The sequence below is a fragment of the Poecile atricapillus genome, chromosome 3, assembly GCF_030490865.1.
Source record: "Poecile atricapillus isolate bPoeAtr1 chromosome 3, bPoeAtr1.hap1, whole genome shotgun sequence".
Classification (NCBI taxonomy): Eukaryota; Metazoa; Chordata; class Aves; order Passeriformes; family Paridae; genus Poecile; species Poecile atricapillus.
The window spans coordinates 90,201,118-90,221,721 of NC_081251.1; the positions used below are offsets into that span (position 1 = coordinate 90,201,118).

The 20,604-nt window shown below is 36.3% G+C and overlaps 1 protein-coding gene across 2 annotated transcripts in view; it reads left to right on the plus strand.

The window, feature by feature from the left end:
• SRBD1 (S1 RNA binding domain 1) overlaps positions 1–18,240 on the plus strand; it is a 123,425-nt gene extending 105,185 nt beyond the window's left edge. For both annotated transcript variants that reach the window (XM_058836487.1, XM_058836488.1), the window contains 4 exons: positions 2,047–2,223; positions 4,020–4,172; positions 14,797–14,981; positions 17,258–18,240. In XM_058836487.1, the coding sequence (XP_058692470.1) occupies positions 2,047–2,223; positions 4,020–4,172; positions 14,797–14,981; positions 17,258–17,547 (805 nt within the window). In that variant the 3' untranslated portion in view covers positions 17,548–18,240. The remainder of the gene's footprint in view (positions 1–2,046; positions 2,224–4,019; positions 4,173–14,796; positions 14,982–17,257) is intronic.
• Positions 18,241–20,604: the final 2,364 nt, after the last annotated feature.

Here is a 20,604-nt window from a genome sequence, read left to right on the forward strand (position 1 = left end):
AAACTAAAAGCTCATTCTCTCTTGAGTGTGTAGAATTCAGTATTGTTTAGGCGACAAACTGTCAGAAGAGTAAAAGTGCTCCTGTCATCCTCCATAGTAGGAGGGGAGGGAAAAGAATTTCCATAATCTTTTGACCATATTTTCTTCCATTATATTACTGTCCATAATCGGTAGTGAAAACTATATTGGGTTTGAAAGTTAGGAAAAATGAATTCTTACTAGCTGTATATTTTAACTTTTTAGCCCCTTGAATCTTTCTTAAAAACATATTTCCATATTTTGGAAGAGGCTCTCTTTCTATTCTTTTTAGTTTTCCACTTTTGTGTTCTTTCTCTGCATATCCAGCCCCTAGCCAATGTTTGATTTCTTCTGTCTTACATGCTTTCAGATTTAGATCAGCTTTTCGGAAGAAAGCAGGGTACCAAAATGATAAATGAAGCTTTCATTCATTCATAGAATCCACAGAATAGAGTCATAGAATAAGCTGAGTCAGAAGGAACAGCTATAGTGTTCACTTCAGCAGGAAGCATCAGCCTGAAATGCTACTGTGCCTCCACAAAACTGAATGTGGAGTAATCCTGTCTAGACAGGGCCACTGGTGGAACCACATTGTCTAAGTATTTTGTATGGTCTAATTAACCTGGTTTACAATTGTTCAAGTGTGCTGTTCTGTGTAGATGCATTCTTTTAAGTTTCCTTCAGACATCTAGTTTATGAGATTGTCACTCTAACTAGATTGCAGCTTGAGCAGAGCTTTCAGTTTGTGGTTTCTAAAGAATCAAATACACTTCTTGACACATAGTACACAGGGAGGATATGACAGTGCTACAGTATTTGTATTACTGCTGAGTATTGTGCTTGGAAGACTTGAGATCATCAGTGGAAAATTCAGTCAACTGTGTAATGTTCCTTTGTCAGTAAATAAGCTGTATTTCTCAATGTTTCTAAGAAATTTTTGAAGAAAATTCTATTCCTAAGGATTAATATTCTGTCTGTGGTTAAAGGTGTGTCTCTCTAATTTCATTCAGAGCTTTCACTAACTTTGGACTATTTTTTTAACTTTGGCTTGAGCATGAGAATAATGGAAAGATTTTTTTTATTTTTCACTGAGATTTTATGACTCTTACTGGGTTTGCTGGTGGTGTTTTTCTAGAATCAGTTCATGCCATTCCACAAACAGGTCACTACTGCTGCTTCTGACTTAAAAGCAGTAGCATATGATATATAGAGCCTAGTGGCTGACATTTCCTTCACTCGTGCCATGAGTAACTCCATGTGAGCTCTTTTCTCTCTTTTTATGATTAACACTCTACACATAGAAAGTTTTACTTACATGTATATACAGAAAATGTGCAACAAGCTCACTGCTTCCTGAAGGAACCTGGCTAACTGCTGTTGTACTTCACAGGTAAGTTCTTGGCCAGGTCCAAGTTACCCTCAGAACAAGTCATGCAGCCTGTTCCCAGCTGCTTTTTATTTCAAGAAGAACTCAGAGAAAAGAAACAAGCTTTGTGGATCAGTGAAATTATTTGAGGAAGGCAAGCTGCTCCCAGACACTCTCCTGGGTAGCAGACCCTTCATGTTGGGGCAAAGTACCATTGGAAGAGCTGAGAGGGGGCTGTTCTTAGAGGAACAATCTGTTCTGAACCTTCCGCCCACGCTATTTCCTGAAGAGGGCAGCTGGGGGCAGGCCATAAGACATGACAAATTGAATTGGCATTACGGAAATAGCCAACAGATCATAAATTACATGTCCCTGGCTTAGTAGTTAGGCATGTACAGAACCAGATTGCTGTACTAAGTTTTCTTGACTTGAGTGGATTCCTTCCACAGAACTAAGAGAAGGGATCCTTTTTCAGATGATGCCTTTGGAATGTGAGTCTATTTGCTAATTTCTTAGCAGTTGTAAAGTACTGTAAACCAGATTTTCTATAGGAATGTGTATCCTTGTAATGGGTAGCACTTGCAAATTATTGATGATAATGATTAGATTAAATCATTAGACTGTTCAGTGGTAATAAAAGTATTTTGTAAATTTTCTCTTAGACACATTGCAGGGCTGAATACTAACAGGGCTAAAAATATAATTGAATGGCGAGAGAAGAATGGACCATTTATAAACCGAGAACAGCTCAAAGAAGTTAAAGGTTTGGGTCCCAAAACCTTCCAACAATGTGCTGGCTTCATTAGATTCAATCAAGAATACATAAAGACTTTTTGCAGGTAATAGAGATTTTAAATGTTCTGACTAAATTGTCTGACTAAATTGTCTGAAATATAATGAGAAGACTTTCCCCTTTTATGCTTTGTATTCATGCTTGACACCTAAGGAATTGTGGCTCTGAAGGACAGCAAATTAACTTGTTAAAGACCATGGATAAAGATAGTTCTTCCTCTGAATAGTAATGGCTTGTTAGCCTAGTTCCCTAAGTCAGGGTTTTGATAAATATGTAAGTTTAATTAAAAATTTTGCCACTGAATTAGTAAAAAAAAATCTGTCATGCAGCTATGTGGTGATCTGAGATATTGAAACTTCAGTCTTTGTTTTTCAGGCATAATACAGAGATCTGTAAATTAATTAGTTTAATATGGTAAAGATGATTCTGCAGAACTTAATGGTAGTAAACTAGTGCAGATTTTTGGAATTTCAATTTCATTACCTTGAGAGAGGAAGTTGAGTAGCTCTCTAGATCAAACTGTCTATGTTATGCACCTGTGCCTAGCAAGTGTGATGCAACTGTCTTCTGTCTAAAATATGAGGCCTGTTCCCAAGTCCAGCTTGTCAACAGTGCATCATCCTCTTCCCTGTCATCTCATTCCCCAATTCCATACCAAGTCTTCTACTCTTTCAGCCATTCATAGTGCTCCTCTTGACCTTTCTACAACTAAAATGCCCTTTCTAGCACAATGTATTTTCTCCCATTTTTGTCATTTTCCTTTCCAAAATAAAGAACTAAGAAAGGGCATAGCAGCAGCACCATCCCCATGCTTTTGCCACTGGCTCTTCTCAAAAACATATTTTCCTGGGAAGCACATGCTATTTTTTGGCCAAAGCAGTGCTCAGAAGCAATACTGTATTCCCAGTTGCTGCTGGCCAAACAGCACACGCATAACTTCCAGGCAGGACATGAGCACGTAGGGACTGGCTTTCTGCCTTGGTAGAAGGTATCCAGATTGGTTGCCCATCTGGCAGGGAGGCATAGGCTGCAGGCCAAATGGTGCATGCTGCAAGCACCAGAAGACCAAAGAAATCACTTCTAATGCTCTCTATGATTTATAGGTCTTACCTTGTTCAGATCTGTTCTAGTTTCTCTAGTTTATGCTGCAATACAACTGATGAAAAAATCACTAATGGCTTCCCTCCGCCCCTAAATTTTCACTGGTGAAATGTGAACATTATTTTTAGGGTTTTTAACCTTCCTGGAACATGATTTTGATGTTAGTCAGATTCTGTAAAACTTTGCAACACTGTATAATCTGAGATAAGGATTTTGAGGCCTAAGTAAAGCTCTAATACTACTGCCTCTACGACATCTCTTGTGGGTCCAGGTGACACAACCAGAGGCTTTTGAAATGAAATTTGAGGTTTCATTTTTATCCTTTCTAATAGTTTTGATGACTTTAGATTGCTGTATGAAATAATTTTTGTGCTTTTTGCTTGAAATTTAATAAATAGTGATTATTTTAAAAATTGATATGTAAATAGGAAAATATGTTTGCATTTCTGCCAACAGTTGATGAGTGGAGCCCAAAATGCCAGTGGTAGTTTCAGGTCCTTCAATGTGTTCTCTTTTGTCCGCCAAAAGCAGGAACCACTTGTGATTTAGGAAAATAAAATAAACAAAGAGCCATGAAAGGAGCATTTGCAGTAGGAGTCCTTTGATGCCTTTAATGTGTCCTGATAAATTTTTTTGTTTGAGGGAAGCTTCAGGGGAAAAAAATGTATTGGTTTTGAGTGTGGACAATGGGCCAGAATCATCTTCATTGAGAATGACATGTCCATTTTTGATTTCTGGCAGTAATAAGAAAAATGAACTTGGAAGTCGTGCTCTTTTGACTAAAGCAGGTGCACTGGGTAAAAAGAAGAGTAAACTAACATCATATGCCTCACAACAGCCCAATCCTTTGGACCAAACTTGTATTCATCCAGAGTCTTACAACATTGCAATGAGGTAAGTGATGGGAAAGCTTTTGAATGATTGCCACCATCAATTTTTATAATGAAAATACTTATTTTTCTAACAACAGCCTTTTGAGACAGGAATATTTATATTGCTTTGAAGCATTCACCCCTTTCCTCAAGAAGGTATGCTTCAGATATATGTGAGCACATGTCATTACTGTGGGCCTTTAAAATTAAAATTTGATATTGCAAGATGTAATTAAGATGTATATATACGTTTCCAAATACACAAATACTATGATTTTTTTACTAAGTGGCTAAAAGAAGAGAATGGTTTTTGTGTATGTCAGAAAAAATTAATTTGGAATCCGTATGTACCTCTGAAATACTACTATTAAGCTGTGATCTTTTCTATTGCAGCCCTGGTTGAAATTGGACTCTGCTTTTCCTCTTCAGAAACCATAAATGGGCACATATTTATTTTTCAACAGATTTTTACTGAACAGGCACTTTTCTTAAAAAGTACTGAAGCTAATTTAACCAGTCGCAGTTGCTTTCAGGTTCTTATGATCTCTATTGAGAATATTATGCCTGGACAAACAAACTTGTGCTTCCTGTTTTATAAACAAAAACATCTTTAAACCTCAAAGAGAGAAGCAGAATTTCTGATTTCACAAAGCTTGACTTTCTTACCTAAAAAAGTCATACAGCATTTTTAGGACACTTTCCCCTCAGTGTGTACTCTGTTCTCTCTTCCTATCCATAGGTCTTCATGCTTTCTTTCTGCGAGGCATGCAGTGCACTTTTGTTTCCATCCTATCCCTGCCACAGTTCATTCTTCTTTGTGCCTGATTCTAGGACCCACTGTGCCTATTAATTAGAGTTAATTAGAAATTAGAGTCTAATTTCCTATTGGAGTCTACTGCAGTTGGGCAGTGTGTAGATGACCATTTCCCTTTTTTTCTTATGCAGCATTATTTATTACAAAGTCCCTTCTCTGGGTAGCTGTGGGAAAAAAACATCAATCAAGGTCCTGATCTTAACAATCTTATGTTTGGTAGGTGGTTTATAGGGTGTGCAGCTTGGTCACCCTAATTGGAGATTATTCAGTGTAAGCGAATCAATGTGAAAAACAAAAATAAATTGCCTATTCAAAAATATTTTTGATTTTCAATATTTAATTTCATTCACTTTAAATTTCAAGTACTTGGGTTTTAGTTTTTAGCTTTTTTAGCCCTGATACACTAATAACATCATTAGTAAAGTGGTCACAATGCTACCAATCTTGCTTAAAGCCTGATGTGGATGGATTGCTTTAAAAGGCAGAGAAGTATATGCAGTTAATGGAGGAATACTATGTTAATTTCCCTATATACAAGATTTTCACAAAGGTTGGTCAGATAATAAAGAATTGTGACTTTTTTTTCAAAGCAGCACAGGTGACTTCTATATCTGAAGTGATGAGTGGGATTATTACTGCACAGGGTAGAACAGACATTCACATACAGCTGAAATTGTATAATTCTAGTAGGCATCACAGATCATACACATTGTGGTTTGAAATTTGACTGGGAACCCACCATTGGCACTATTTAACAAAAAATAGAATTAAAAAAAAATAATGAGCACTATTTTTACATCTCAACCAAGACAGGGGTTTGCATCCCAGGCTTATGCATGTTTCAGTGAGGGGGCTGTCACCTATTGCACAGCCAACACTGTTTAGAAGGTGCCTTGCTGAGTCTTAAAACATGTGCCACTTCAGACTCAAATTTTGATTGCTTCTAAGCCAATGCAGAAGTGTTACATGGCTGAGGACCAGTGTTTATCTATCTCATTGTCTCTCTTTGGATAATGCAAGTATTTTACAGCAGATTTCCAGCAATGCCATTTTCTCTTCTGTGTTCCTCACCAAACATTTTGCTGTCCTAGACAGAATTTTCAGATGAAGTATTTAGGTCCAAATGCATGTCATAGATATTGTACCATACAGGGGTTTGTTGTGGTTGTTTGTTTGTTTGTTTTTCATGCAAAAGAATATAAGTTGATTACAGAGCAAATATAAAACAATAATTACAAATTCTGCTGATGAAACACCAAAACTAGAAAGCGTAGCATCTCTCTCTGTGATTCACTGTATCAGTCTTTTCTGCGTCCTTTGGGCTTTCTCTGTTGTCTTACTTTTTACATTCATAGTACCTCTACATATGCTATGATAGGGGGTAAAAAAGGTTTCCAAATGCTTTCTGTGGATGCACTTTATGGACAACAGTATTTGTATTTTTCTTTTGTTTCCTTGAAAGCGTGTTAAATATGAAGGTGATAACTTTCATGGTATAGATTGTATGAATGTGAAGCAACTCGGTATCACAAAATAGTGTGGGGAAGGGAGCAGATACCTTTAATGTTTTTTCATGGCAAATAGCTGTTTTGAGAAAAGAAAATACAACTCCACAGCAAGCTGACGAAAGCCAAGATGTGTAGTATTAAAAATTTACACTGGCGACATAAGGGCTAAATATAAACCAAACATCCTTCCCTCAAGCAACTAATGCTATAATTTAGCAATGATTATATATTTAATTATATATATATTATATATTTACTATATATAACTATGTATTATATATTTAAAATTACTTTTCAAAAGAAGCATATGAGCTGCTAAGTTTTTCAGAACTTACGAAAACAGTTTTCCAAACCTTTTTTCCTGCCTGAGTATGAATTAAGAAAAAAATTTACTAGGAATTCAGACTGCATGGAGGATTCAGTCCAGAGCTTATCAGGGCTCTTGGTGAGTTTTGCTGACAGGCAGTGGCTGGGACTGGGCTTGTAATTCCCTTTTGCTGAGCCTACGTTCATGAGAAAGCTTCTGAGTGCCTGAAGATTAAATCATGTTCATAGTATTGGTTGGAGGTGTCTTAGGGAAGTTAGCCAATATCTGAAAGTCATTCTAGGTTGCTAGAATTAAACTAGGTTAAATACCATAATTGACACTGCATACAAGTTAAAATGCATGAGAAAAATTGAAACTGTTAGATGTAGGTTAGAATTGGTATTTAATAATAAAGTTTTTAATATAATATATCCTAATTAGTTCTGTGGCTGTAGTGCTATCAGAGTATTTCTTCTCTTTTTGTGATTACACTGAACTTTGTCAGGGAGTGTGTCAAGTGCACAGGTGGATCTGTGCTGCCAAAGGGCAGAATTGTCTTGAGTACGACAAGATTTGATCTAACATCCAGTGTTATATACCTCTTACTACGAAAATTAAAATGTATGGAATAGCTGCTACATAAATGAATCATAAAGGCTTCCTCAAGCAATGCCTACCACATCTTGCTATGAGAAAGTAGTTTCTGAAAGTTTTGTTGGATTAAAAGTTTTCATGGAAAATTGCATTTATTTTTAAATAAAATAAGATGATGATTTTTATCCACTGCTTATAGCCAAATTACCCCACGGCAGCAGTCTACATTGCAGATTTATGACATGCAAAATTATCAGGTTTTAAAACAATGTTTTTGAGGGATAGAAATTTACCAAAATTTGAAACCACTAATTTTCTTTTTCAGGACTATTTTGTAGCTTGAAAACCAATCCATTAAAGAAAAATATGGTTAAAAGAATTACTCCCAAGTGGTGACTTTGGTTGCCAAACTTCAGGCTGGAGCCAATTTTTAGGGCTGATTTAGAAAAATGGGGTTTTTATAATGGAAACACTGATGTAATCTTTACTACAGTGGCACAAATGGTGCTGGTGTGATTGATTTATGGCATTTAAGCATCTTAACTTAAAATCAGTACAATTTCTGTAAAATAATTGTAAAATATCCTACTAGTGATTTAACACACTCTGCAGAAGACCAAAGCATTTTTGGTCATGGTTTCCACACTGTCAAAGCTTGGCTTGTCATGTGCAGTGATCAAGCTTACGAACACCTCTAAATATTATGAATCAGAATTTCCAAAAAGCTAAAAAAAAACCCTCAAAATTTTATAGACAGTCTATTTTTCTACAAAGCAGAACCTTGCTTCAAGTTTTAAAAAAGTCTATATGTGAAAACCAGTTTATAGTGGCAGAATCTTCTACATACAATTAATACAATATGTAGAGTATATCCAATTTCTTGGTATGTATTGTTAAAGAACTGGTAGGAAACAGAGGACGCATTTAGGAAGTCCCCAGAAGTTACAAGCAGGTTATGGTTATAAACCAAAATGTTGGAAAGAAAATGCAATGGTTTTTTCTTTGTTCTATCAGTCTGCTGGGTGCAGTTGGTTTCATGTGACTGAATTTTAACATTTGGTGATTTTTTTATTTAAATCTCATTAAAATGCTTTTTGCAAAAGCTTGGCACTCAGAATGTGTATTTGCTGCTCACAGATTGCAGCATCTGGCAGACAGGTTGTATTTTAGCCCGACCTAGGAATACAAACTTCTACCAATGTAAAAGGTCTAATGCTGTGACTTAGAATAACAGAGGTGAGGATCTTCCTTGGCTAATTACCCGGGTTTAGCACCTTGCCTGGTAAAGGCCAGTTGTGCTCACTGTGGTTGGTTATGCCTTAGGAGAAGTTTTTGATATACTGGGCAGAGTCACTTGCAGTGAAGATTCATGTCTTACCATTCTCTGTGTATTGATAATGCTGCTTGGTATCTTCAGCAGGAATTCAAAGTCCCCAAGGGAACAAGCACTTGTTCATGGGCTTTTTCTTCACTGAAATAAAACTATTTGATTTGGTGCTCATTTCAGCAAGGCGTTTGTATTGATGACAGTTTATATTCCATTATAGGCCAATCAGTCATATTTCAAATATCCCTGATGTTTCTTGTAGTCTGCATAGGTAGATGTAACAGCTGATCCATAGTATCTCATTTGATGTGCTGATAAGCTGCATTTGCTGGCTTTGAAGGCAAGTACTGGCAAATAAGAAAATGCAGAAGAAAAGTTGTTGATCAGGCCACCAAAAGAAGGAGATTTTCCTCTCCTGCCCTTTATGCAACCGGAAGCTTGTCCTTTGATGGCATTTCCTGCTTGCTAGCAGGCTGGCTTGCCTCTGTCCAGATCCCCTAGTTGTCACTGAACAACTGAGGCAATGCTTAAGGGGAAAGCAAAAGAAGGAATCAGGGAGGGAAATCATTACTTAGTATGGTATTTGAGCAATGAAAACTGTTGCTGTGTTCTATTTAATAATGCAGTTTACATGTGAATATTTTTACAGAGGATAGGAGCTGTGATTGTGGTAGGAGGCCTTTCCTTACATCAGAAATATCTTTTGTCCACTTGAATGAGACTTGCTTACCTACACATGTGTGTGGGTATTCAAGTTATATGCAGAGTAATACTTAATAAAGTCTTACATTTTGGGGCTTTTTAAAAGAAACTTTAAAGTTAAACTCAGTCAATTAATGAACCTTTATGGCTATTTCCAATAGCCAATAAACAGCCCTAATTAAGGAGAACACTTGCAGAATTCTGGCCATTAAGTATTATAAATACTATATTCATCACTTTAAAAGGCCAGTTAATTCACAGGTTTTACTACTAAACTTAGAGACTATATATATTAGAGGCTATATTTTTGAAAGTTATCTTGTCAGTAAGCTGAAGACCAGAAAAAGCTTTCACTGCCAATTGCCATCCAGTAAAAACATTTTAAAACTTTAATGTGTTGTAAAATACAGTTAATAATAATGATTAGAAGAACTTAGAAATAATGGAGAAATATGCTTGATTTGCGCTATAAATACTAAACCCATAAATCAAATGTTATTTTTAATTTGTTGAACTTTTTGGAACTTACGTAACTTCCCACTAGTTGCATTTAGAGAACAATATTGGGCAAAACACCCACAAGACCTTTTAAATGGAATTTTCTCCTTTAAGTGTAGTATACTAGTTATTTTGGATAACTAATGATGTTTCACTATTTTGTATCTTGGGTTGAACTCCAGTTAAGTGATATATTAGTAGTCATGAGAACAGCCAGCAGCAGCATGCCTAATAGTATGGGAGCAAAGTGCCTATGTTGCAGTGGAATTGTGTCTGAATTTCTTTTCTCATTTAGAAACTCATTGTTTCTTAAAATGTGTAAGTTGAAAATGTCATAAACTGAGTGCTTTCTGCATGCAGTCAAATAATCTACATTATTAATAATCTACGCGTTTGAAAAAAAAAACAAAACATACTGACTACACAACTTTGTCTGGCTAAACCACATAAGTAGTTTTAGATATATTTGAATCTTTAGCTCTCTGTGTCCAGCAATTAATTACAGAAAGTAATGCACAAATACTGTTTAATACATAGTCTTCGTTGGTAATCAGAAATTGAGGATCTGTATGACTGGTGGGAACAAGAGCAGTCAACATCTACATTATACAAATACTGCTTTTGCACTTCAAAGCATTACTAAAACATAAATGTCTGCATAATTTAAGTTTGTGACTGTCATAAATGTACGTTTTACCTAACAAAATGCATGCTAATGCGAAGTTGTTTTGTTTTCAGAGTGATTATGTTGCTTTACCATTAATTCCTGTGTGCACTGTGACAAGATGTAATGGCGTATCATGTTGCTTTAATGTAATGAATCCAGTACTCCCAACTCTTAAGTCGTGTTGCTGGAAATGATTACATAAAACAGAAATGACTGTGACTAAAGCCCTTGCAAAGCTTTAGAACTCCTGCACATTTTAAGAAGCTTTTTGGGTGGTGGTTAGAGTAACTTCTTAAAAATTTACTGTAGGCTTCCCTTGGTAAAATTTTTACTCTTTTCTGACTATTTTTTGCATTGCAGTGAAATTTACATTATCTTTCAGGCATTGCAAGGGCTGGGCTATAATTTTGTGCAGATGTGTATATTAAGTGAACATGATGTGCTTATTTGTTACATTTATGCTGCTTTTTTTTCTTTATCTGTATAAGATGGATGAAATTATGTATTAAATGAAAACATCAGTCATTTATCCATGAGCATTCTCTGCAGATCCTGTAAAACTGCAACGATTGCTTTTAAAATGAAGGTGATTGCAAGGATTTCTGAGTACTCTAATTCTCAAAACCATAAAACTCAAAGCTCTAAACTGTTAAAATTTCACCCTGTTCTTCTTCTGGCAGCTTTTATCTGAGTTGTTATACCTTGAGCAGAAAGTTCACCATTCATTCGCATACTCAGCATTTGGGGAAGTAAGGATAATGTATCTTATAAGAATGACCTCACTTCAGAGAAGTCTCCTCTTACCCATTTCTGTTAAATTTTCTTTAGGTTTTGTCTTTCTAGTAGATAAACATAACACCTAAGCTACCGAAACGTGTTATTTATTTCACATATGTAACCAGAAAAATACTTTAAGGACTTTCATTTTTGCACAGACCATTCATGTTACGTTGTGCAGCTGGAGCTGTCATTTACAAATTGTGTGAGGGAGATATTTCAAAGATTGCAGTGAGATAGTTTAACATTAAGATCAAAATATTTAAATTAAAGGAAACCTCTTTTTCCCCTCAAAGCTATATCTGAGTGTTATAATCAACAATGTCTTTTTTTTTCTGACTTTGAAGTAACTCTTGAAGGAAGTTGTTGGGTTGCTTTTTTAATGAGAAAATTAACTTTGTTCTTAGCAGTAACATTTTAAAGTAGAAATTATCAATATAATGCATCACTGTTTAGTCAGAGAGGTGTGCTTTATATTGTTTTTGTGTTTTTTTTTTTTTTAGTCCAAGTGCCCTCAGGCTGTGTTCATTTGAGTAAAAATGATGTATTAAATATATAATTAGATTCAACAGTATTTCTAAAACTAACTGCATCTGCAGTCTCTAAGAAGTTACTTTAATTTGGAAATACTTTAATACATAGCTTTTACCAAAACCTATTCGAAAATAGTGAGAATTTCCAAAATAGAAATAATACTGTTTCTTATAAAGATTATTTCTTCTCCGCATATATGCGTGCTGGGCATTGTTACAGTGCTTTGTTTTGCCTGTGATATATAACCCACAATTCTGAAATATTCTTAACAAAATGCCTGATTTTTAGAACATTAACATTCTGTAGAAGTCGGTGTGACCTCTCATGTACTTAGACTTGGGCATGTGTTTAAGCATCATCTTCAGGTGGAGCCAAAATTAAATTGTGAGCAGTAACCACATTAATAAGTTATTTACACAATTGTAATTGATAACATAGGACCCAAACCTAGCACCCTTGCCCAGATGCAGAATCCTTTTTAATTTCAAATAAATCCTTTGGAGTGTCCAGAGGAAGGCTGTTGCAGGGGAAGGAGCAGAGGGCAAAATGCCTTTCATAAATTGTGCTTGAAGGATCAGGCGCTTGGATTGTGTCCGGTTTCAGGCTGGTTTTCTTTCCAGCCGTGCGCATGTAACACCATTCATTCTGATTGCAATATCCACATGTGTGACATCTTTGTATGTAACAGGGCATTTTTTAATGTATGTTGGTGGCTGTTTTGTGTGGTTGAACTTATTGGTGATGAAGCCCACCCCGTGATAAATTTATGAAGTCAATGTGCTTCTGCAAAGTCCTAAGTCCTAATGGTGAGAAAATGTTATTTGGACATACTCAAGCTGAGTTTCCATTTGAAGTGAAATAAAGCCAAGTACGTGAATGTCAGCATACTTGTTTATAGGGGTGGGTGGTAAAGCATACATTATTTAGAAGGTTGAGTCATGAGGCTGGTCGGGTTTGTCATGTTACATCTGGCACGTCAGTCAAAGCTGGGGCAGCTGCTGTCTGTCACTAGTGCTCTGGTGGGGCATTGTCCAGTGTTAGCAGCCAGCAGCCCCCAGTAGTCTGGGGGGAAGCACTAAGCACTTCATCTGGGCCTGGGCTCATTTTGAGCATTATCACTTTTGGGGCTCCTTTGCAAAAGAAGGTGCTTTCATTTCACAGAATATCTGATACTTTTCATATCTGTTATTAGACAAAATATTTGAATAGTAGTGGTGAGGTTTGTTTGTTTACAGAAAAAAAACAACTCACATGATATTATAAAACATTTTGCATCTGTTTTGCTATGTGCTTTTCTTCCAAACCACCTTAAACTACTTTAAAAAGTGATGTCACAAGTCAATATGCAGTAAAAGCAAAATTCATTAAATATGGAGAACAGCATCATCCACTGAATCCTTATTAATTTCATTGTACATTGCCACATGAAAGATGTGTCTGCACTAAAAAAGTTAGTGAAAATTGTATTTATCCACTACTAAGTGCAAATCTCTGTGTGAACTACCAGTACACTTAAGTCACTATGCTTGTACTTGAATTCAGTGAAGTGGAAGTTCTGACAGCTACTTATAACAGATATAAGATATAAGATATCACATTTTTAAGTGAAGCTTTGCCCTTATGCTCAAAGATAAATTTTGTGATTTACTGAAAATCAGATATTGCTTTAATTATTAATCTTCAATTTATATTTTGAAAAAAATATATCTACTTTTTTGTTTCAATCCATGTAGCTTCTATTGCTCACCACCTGAAATAATCTCAGTTGGCTCCTTGGGTTGAAAATAGGAAACAACAAAACAGAAACCCCTCTGGGTCTCCTGACAAAAGAAATACTAGCCTCAGGTTTTGATAGAAGCACAGCATGTATTTTGTGGGGGGAAAGGAGGTTGAGTACCACGGGCTTTTTCTTTCTTATAGAGCTGGAATGTCTCCCACCAAGTTCAGGGCATGAACCTGCTGGTCAGCTCTTCTTTTGAGACTTGTAGTTTACACCTGTTGTGAAGCAGGATAAGGAGAGGAAAGAAGAGTCTCTTTGAATTTGGAAGGAATGTTTATTCGGACTCTGGAGGACAGGAACAACAATTCTACCTGCCTGCTGTGGTGGAGAACATGCAAAAAAAAATTGTGCTTCCTGCCAAAAAGAAGGGGCATGATAAAGCAGGGCAGATGAGGCTTATTCATGGTGAGATGCAGGTCATGACAGAGATCACATGTCAGGACATAATTATTTAGAAGTATTTCTTTTTATTTCTTTTCAGCTTTTTTTAGATACCAGTCCAAATTCATCTCAGTCTGCAATGTGTGTGTGTACATGACAATAAGGAAAGATAAGGGTGTTTGTGTCATGTGACTGCTTTGACTTAATGATTACATAGTGTTTGAAAAACTAATTGTTCTTAATCAAGAAGTTTACAGACAGGAGAAGTATTTCATGCAATGTTTTTCTTAAGTTGGGTTATAGATTTTTCAAAGTAATTCAATATTTTGGATATTCATTGTTGCATTACTAAATTACCATTCATTCTAATTTGAATGAAAGCGACAATTACAATAAGAATGTTATAAAACTCACTGATTTCTAGGGAGCTTTCATGGTAAAAGACACCTTTCAGTAATAAGGAAACTCTTTCATTGTGAGATGGAAAAATTGGTCTGAGAAGAGATTTTAATTACATTTTGTTATTTTGCTTCTAGTTTTGCAATCTGTTCCAGAAGATACAGGTATAGACATAGACTCTCTAAGTTTCCATTTATGTGTCAGCTCAGTGATGAGTTGCAAGGACATGCACTTGAGAAACTGTTCATATATTTTATCAGAAGTTTTGTTCATGTATCAATGAAAAAATAATAGAACAAAGGTTCAGCTCCCACTAAAGGATGCTACAAATCTTTCTATCTTTGCTTGAACTTTCTAGGTTTTTATCTCTCATTGGAGGAAATGCAAATGACATAGGAAAATCAGATATGCAGCAAAAAGTAAATGTGGTAATTCAAAAGGAAGGACTGGAAGGCACAGCCAAAAGGCTCAATACCACTGTGCACACGCTGCAGCTGATCATTGATGGTCTCACTCAGCCTGAAGGCTATGACATCCGAACAGGTAAACCTCAGTTTGGAGGGTTGTAATCTCCAAAGATTCCTTGTTCTACATATCATTTTTAAAACAGCACATTTTCTTCTTCTTCTAAAATCAGTAGTAGATTTTCATGGACATGTAACTCCATTTCTTTTCTCAGTCAAGGTAAAGGCTATATCATAGTCAGAGGTTGCTTTTCAGTTTTATAAGTAAGGAGTCTGAATCCTGTCTTAAATCACGGCATTTTCAGCCCTAGGAAAGAGAGTTGTTTAGATATTAACCAATTAAATGATTTCAATATGTTGACTCTCTACTGATTGAGTCTGTGTTGGCTCTTCATCAGATAGGGGAATTCTGCGACCAAGGTGAAACAGCAGCAATAAAGTTCTGTGGAGTAATAGTGTGTAGTTCGGCTCTTTTATTGCCCTGGTTTCTGGGACACCAGTGTAACTGAAGCACATGGCTCATGACCTACCCTGGTTAAAACCTGCAGTGGTACTGAACAGTTTGAGGTAGAGGAAAAGAAAGATGAAGTATAACATCTGGGGATGCTGTTGTGTAATGAAACTTAGAGCTGGATTCTCTTACAGCAGCAGGAGATAAAAGCAGATAGCAAAGATGCAGGCTTGTAATAACAAATAATAAACATATGCTTAAAAAACAGCCGAAGTAGTCCCCCTTTTATAGTTCATTAATGTTTTTTATGCTTATTTTTTAAATATTCCCCACTACTGATCTTGAAAATGTATATTTTCTTTGTGTCAGTTTGTTCTGGTGATCTCACATGTAAATTACAGTAGGATTGACCATTAACATAGGAAGACATAAAAGCAAAAGAGAGAATCTTCAGTGGAAATACTCATATTCTGCTGATCTAAGACATTCAGTATTACTTTAGAGAGACTCCGTGGCTAGAGAAGACAGCCTAGTAGCCTTTTGTAGCTGTATGGATTTCTGCATCATGAGTTATTCCCACAGGCTGCAGTTCTTCATGAATTGCTCCAGCATGGATCTCTTCCATGGAGTGAAGTCTTTTAGAAACAGACTTTCATTGTTCCTTCATGAGGTCACAAGTCCTGCCAGAAAGCCTGCTCCAGTGTGGGCTTCCCACAGGGTCACAGCCTTCTTTCGGGCATCCACCTGTTCTGGTGTAGGGCTCTCCATGAGCTGCAGGGGAATCTCAGCTCTGGTAGCTGGAGCTCTTCCTCCTCCTTCCCTTGATCCTTGGTGTCTGCAGAGTTGTTTCTGTTTCATATGCTCACTTCTCTCTCCTGGGCTGCAATTGCTGTTGCACAGGGTTTTTTTTTTTTCTTTTTAAAATATCCCAGAGGCACTTACCACCATTGTTAATGGGCTCAGCCTTGGACAGCAGTGGATCTATTGGACACAGGCAAAGCTGCAGAAGCCACCACTCATGGTAGCCCACACACACCTACCAAAACATTGCCATACAAAACCAATACAGATCCACAGACTGATTAAATTCCAGTGCATTTTAGCTATAAACTTGTTCAGGCTGAATTTTATTTCTCAAAAGCAAGCAGAGAAAAATTATTGCAATTCTGGTTTGGTGATGTTCCTTGTGGAAAATCTCAGTCCTTATTATATCTTGGAAAGGTCAAACAATGATAGGAAAAGATTGAAAGAGAAGTTGTTGAGATGGCTCAGAAGGGTTTTCTGCAGAAGCAGAAAGTGTTAGGGAAATAAGAGTTTAAAAATATATCTCTGCCACATCCCAGTGTAATGCCTGCTTATGATCATACCTGTGTGATTTTCAAGTTGTTGGTACAAAGCAGCACTGTGATAAAGCTCTTATGATGTCACAGTGCAGATAAACAGCAAGCCTAAGAACAGTGCATTGCTGGCTTTTCTTTTAGTATGTGACAAAACTGAGTTATTCATCTTCCTGTGAATATGTAGAAATTTCTATAGGAATAGAATTTCAACGAATCACCTCAACTGATTCTTCAGTTCTCCCTAGATCTGAGAAAATGTAAAGAATCTTTCAGTCACTGCCTAATATACAAAATAAATTCTGATCCCCTTACGATAGTTGCATAACACAAAATTGGCCATACTTACTACTTCAGTAATCAAAGTTTTTTAAAATGATACACAAAATATAAGAAACAAGTCCTTTATCACATATGGGTCTTTATTTTAAAATGTTCAGAAAGCAATATTTGGGACCTAAAAGCTACCTTGGGATGACTTATTAATTAGAAACAATCATCTGGAAACAACTCTTAGAAACCCTTTTTCACCAAAGTCTTATTTGTGTTTCTTGTTTCCTGTAACAGATTTTGATAAACCTGACTTCAAGAGAAGCATAGTCTGCTTTGAAGACCTAAGTGTTGGTGCTGTTTTGACTGGAAAAGTTGAAAATGCAACGCCATTTGGAGTTTTTGTTGATATTGGTGTGGGAAAATCAGGTTTGATTCCAGTGCAAAACATAACAGAAGCAAAACTCTCTAAAGTGAAGAAGAGAAGAAGCCTGAGCCTAGGTCCTGGTGAAAGAGTGGAAGTTAAAGTGCTTAATGTTGATATTCCTCGACTGAGGATAACATTGGATCTTATTCGTGTTTTGTGAGAGGGATTTCAGTAATTGAGCTTTGACTTTAAAGGATAAGTAATGTCAGCAAGGTTACGGAGACTCAGGCATTTAATGAATGTTGAAAATGAACACATTTTGAAACCCTCAGCGCTTTTCCTTTTGTTTGTTTTTAATTTTAAATTTAACAGTTTTACCACATTTCTTGAATCCTTTCTGTTAATAATTGTTTTGAACAGTTTTTTGGATTACCTCCAAAAATGTTGTTTTGTCTGCAGAGCAAATGAAGTTCCAGTGGGCTGTCAGATCTCTTATCTGTTGTCTGTGCAAGATTTGCTGTCTTAATCTTCAGTTAGTACTGCAAGAGCAGACACATCTATAGTTCCTCTCCCAGAAAACAGAAAATTTGCCTATTTTCTGGTTGACAGCCTAAAAGAGGACTCCTAGTGGTAGGAAAAGAGTGATCTTTGAGTGATAATAATGTTGTATCAAAAGTAGGCTGAGGAAAAAGCATCTGCTAAAACTATTGATGGTTGAGAAATAGTTATCTTTAGTTTATTTAACCAACATTATTAGGAGATCTGTTTACCTGTTTTATTTCTGCTTTTTCAGTTATCATGGATTAACACAGTTGGATGTACCTTGCAGTTTAAGGAACCTTGCTCAAAGGTGTCAAAAGACATTTGTTTTGTTCTATACTTCTGCAAAATAAAAACATTTCTGTTCATCTTTTCTCAGTGTACTGGTTTTACAAGTGGTTCAACAGTCCTAGTTGTCTTTTTTTCCAATACATGCTTAATCACTAACACTTTGAATGCTCACTGTTTCCTGCTAGGAGTGCCTAGCACAGGAGGGTTGTTTTTTCTAACTAGAGACTTCTTGGTTTTGTGGTATTTTGGTGGTGTTTCAAAGGATTTACCTCTTGAGCCAAGTTTGCAAAAGACAGATATAATGGAAGACTAGTCTCCAGCAACAGCAGGTGTGTATATATATGTAGTCTTTCCAGGGAGGTTTTGGTGTGCTGGGCATTTATTCCTTTGCAGTCATCAGACTTGCCTGTGAGTTGTCAGAAGCTCTGTTCTGCAACAGACTAGTGCTGATATACTATAGCAAGTGTCAAACATCTTCAATGACAAGGTTTCTAAGTACAAATGTCCAAGTACCTGCTGGCACAGAGTCTATGCATGAGTTAGGAAAAGGTTAGCATGGTTTAATCTCCCAGCTCTGTGCTTTAGTTTTCAAATTTATGAGCCTGCTGTAGACAGTGTATTTTGGAGATTAAAGAATCATTTAGCAGATGGAAAAAAGGAAGATAGATCTTACTAGCTTCATTGCATTTGTCCACTGAAGAAAAGACAACCATTTTCTGTTACATTAAAGTCAGCACAGCTTGGAATCATGTTTTTCAGGCCTTTGGAAATTTTCTTGTAATACTTCTGCAAGGTAGATTTTGTTGGTATGAAATTACAAACTGTAATACCATGTTACTGTCTTGGAAAACAGAGATGCAAAGCAAAGAAGTTGATTTTTTTTTCCTGTGGGTGATACATTCACTTACAGCAGTATGTCCATCAGTAGAATGATGTAAGTTGTGTTAAACTTCATATATGATCTCTGCAGTGTCTAAGCACTTAGAAAATTGACTGGATTTGCTTGTCCTTCTCTAAGGAGGAGATAAACTTGATTTCCTGAAGCTCAATTTAGTGAATAATATAAAGAGTATTTTCTCTTTCTGTGGTATTTTGTTTGTTACTGAAATTCACTTTTTAAATCCATAATACTGTGAGGATTGAGCATCTTTTGCATTTTTCTGTATGTCTCTTGGATTATCATGAAACTCTCTAAATGCAAGACATCCTGAGACTATTTCTCTCACTGTTAATTCACAGAAGGCATTTTACCCACTCAGAGGACTGACTCACAGTGTACATACTCATAAGTAGTTTGCTTTCTCTGTAGTGGAACTCGGCAGCTTATCTTGTCATCACAGGAACTGTAGGAGAATATCATGTCTATCTCCAAATTTTTTAACCACACCAAAATGGGAAGTATATGACTTCATGTCATATGTCTTAAATGTCTGCAGCTCTGCAAATGTAATACCATTAATTCTTCAGCTAGTGCAGTGCCTTAACTACTTCCCACAAAAATATTTTTCCATTGCAATTTTTTTTTTGCCAGAACACAGCAGTGTTAAAACAGCCTAGTGAGAATCTAACAAGGATTAATGTGCATACATATGAACTTCTCAGGTTTTGTCAGATATTTGGAGATTCAAAACTTATTTCTTCTTAATTTGATTCTCAGTTTTGATCTTGAATTCTTGTGGTGTTCAGATTTCTGACAAAGCATCAAAATTGTTTTCAGTAATTCATCTCCTCCTTTAGTTTCTGAACCAAGACATTATTTATTTATTTTCCGGATGGATGCTTTTTCCCATTTGAAATGCTGCCCAATCTTTGAAACAAATTTAGTACTGCTTAATGGTGATGCCTTCAAAATTTTGAACGAACAAACAAACCCCTGCTTCCTCTTGATCTTAGTTAATTGCTTCAAAGTACATTTTCTCTGAAGAATTAAATACAAGTCTTTAAGTCTCACTAAAAATTCTACTTTTGCCTTACGCTGTGGATTCCAAGGCATCTACACACCTTGAAGTATAGTTCCACCTTTCCCTAGAGAGAAAATCCAGCCCATTGATCTTGAATGACAATCTCCCTTTTTAGTCCCACTCCCACTCAAATAGTCTGGTATTTTGCAATCACCTTCCCCTGATATGCAGACCAGTAAAAAGAGCTTCTAAAGATTTCCTGTGCTTTAGATATTACACAAAGGAGAAGAATTCTACTAAGCAAGATAGCACTTGTACGCCTGGTTGTAGTAATGCAAAACAAGAGTTTAAAAGAAGCCATTTGTTTTAGTTTTATTCCTGCCTCAGGCAATTTTAGGCAGCATATATCAATTTTCCAGAAACATGTCAACCTCAGGAATGATTTAGTATGCTGTTAAACATAATAAAATCAATAGGAAAACAAATAGAATTTCCATGAGGAGCAGACGTTTGGAGAAGCTGGTCCATATGGCCTATAGACATGC